The sequence below is a fragment of the Chrysochloris asiatica genome, unplaced genomic scaffold, assembly GCF_000296735.1.
Source record: "Chrysochloris asiatica unplaced genomic scaffold, ChrAsi1.0 scaffold00076, whole genome shotgun sequence".
NCBI lineage: Eukaryota > Metazoa > Chordata > Mammalia > Afrosoricida > Chrysochloridae > Chrysochloris > Chrysochloris asiatica.
The window spans coordinates 7,267,499-7,268,336 of record NW_006408594.1 but is presented as its reverse complement, the minus strand read 5'-3'; the positions used below and the strand labels follow the sequence as shown (position 1 = coordinate 7,268,336).

Here is an 838-nt window from a genome sequence, read left to right as displayed (position 1 = left end):
GTGTCCATCATGGGGCGCCCCTCTGTCCCCCACTTGGCACTTTGCATGAATTACCCCATTTAAACTTACCAGCACCCCGTCAAGTCAGGGTCACCCCTCCCCCCACCATTTTATTAAAGAGAAAATCCTCTCAGGAAATGACATACCAGTCACCAAGGCAAAGGGAGTGGTGAGGGGCTGGGCCGTCACCCCAACTGCCCTACCCCACCCCCTCCTCTCTGCTCCTCAGGGGAACAACGCTGAAGAGGCAAAGGGCGTCACCAGTGAAGGTAGTAGTCCCCTGGCCCTGCCCACTGCCCACCTCAGGCCCTGGCCCATAGCCCACACCACCGTCTGTCTTTCTCTAGAATTCGACAAGTTCCTGGAAGAACGAGCCAAGGCTGCTGATCGGTTGCCCAACCTCTCCAGCCCCTCAGCCGAGGGTCCCCCGGGACCATCTCCTGGTGCTGCCCCTCGGAAGAAGAAGGCTCAGGAGAAAGATGATGATATGCTGTTTGCTTTATGAGTGGGAGGCTGCCTCCCACCCCCTGCTGCTGGGGTCTCTCTTCTCTCCTTTGGTGTTTAGGCTGCTTTGGGGGTACCTGTTCCCTCCTCTCTCCATTGGAGCCAGGCCATGCTGCCAGAGGGGTGAGGAGACAGCTGGATGAATCGGGAACCTGGTCACCCCTGCCTCCATCCCCGACCCGACCTACCACTACAACTTTGCTGAGGACTGGGGAGCCTCGTGACATGCTGGCTGCGTGGGGTGCTCTGATGTGACTCCGTGTGTCCTGGGTGACCCCTTCGTGAGCAGGAACTGTCTGGGGCCCTGTTTCCAGGGGCCCTGTGGCTCTGGTTG

At 59.3% G+C, this 838-nt stretch overlaps 1 protein-coding gene across 1 annotated transcript in view; it reads left to right on the top strand.

The window, feature by feature from the left end:
• Nucleotides 1–505, top strand: part of TOM1 (target of myb1 (chicken)) — a 9,203-nt gene extending 8,698 nt beyond the window's left edge. Inside the window, exons 7-8 of the mRNA XM_006865232.1 lie at nucleotides 230–269; nucleotides 348–505. Of these exons, the coding sequence (XP_006865294.1) occupies nucleotides 230–269; nucleotides 348–505 (198 nt within the window). The remainder of the gene's footprint in view (nucleotides 1–229; nucleotides 270–347) is intronic.
• The last annotated feature ends 333 nt before the right edge of the window (nucleotides 506–838 follow it).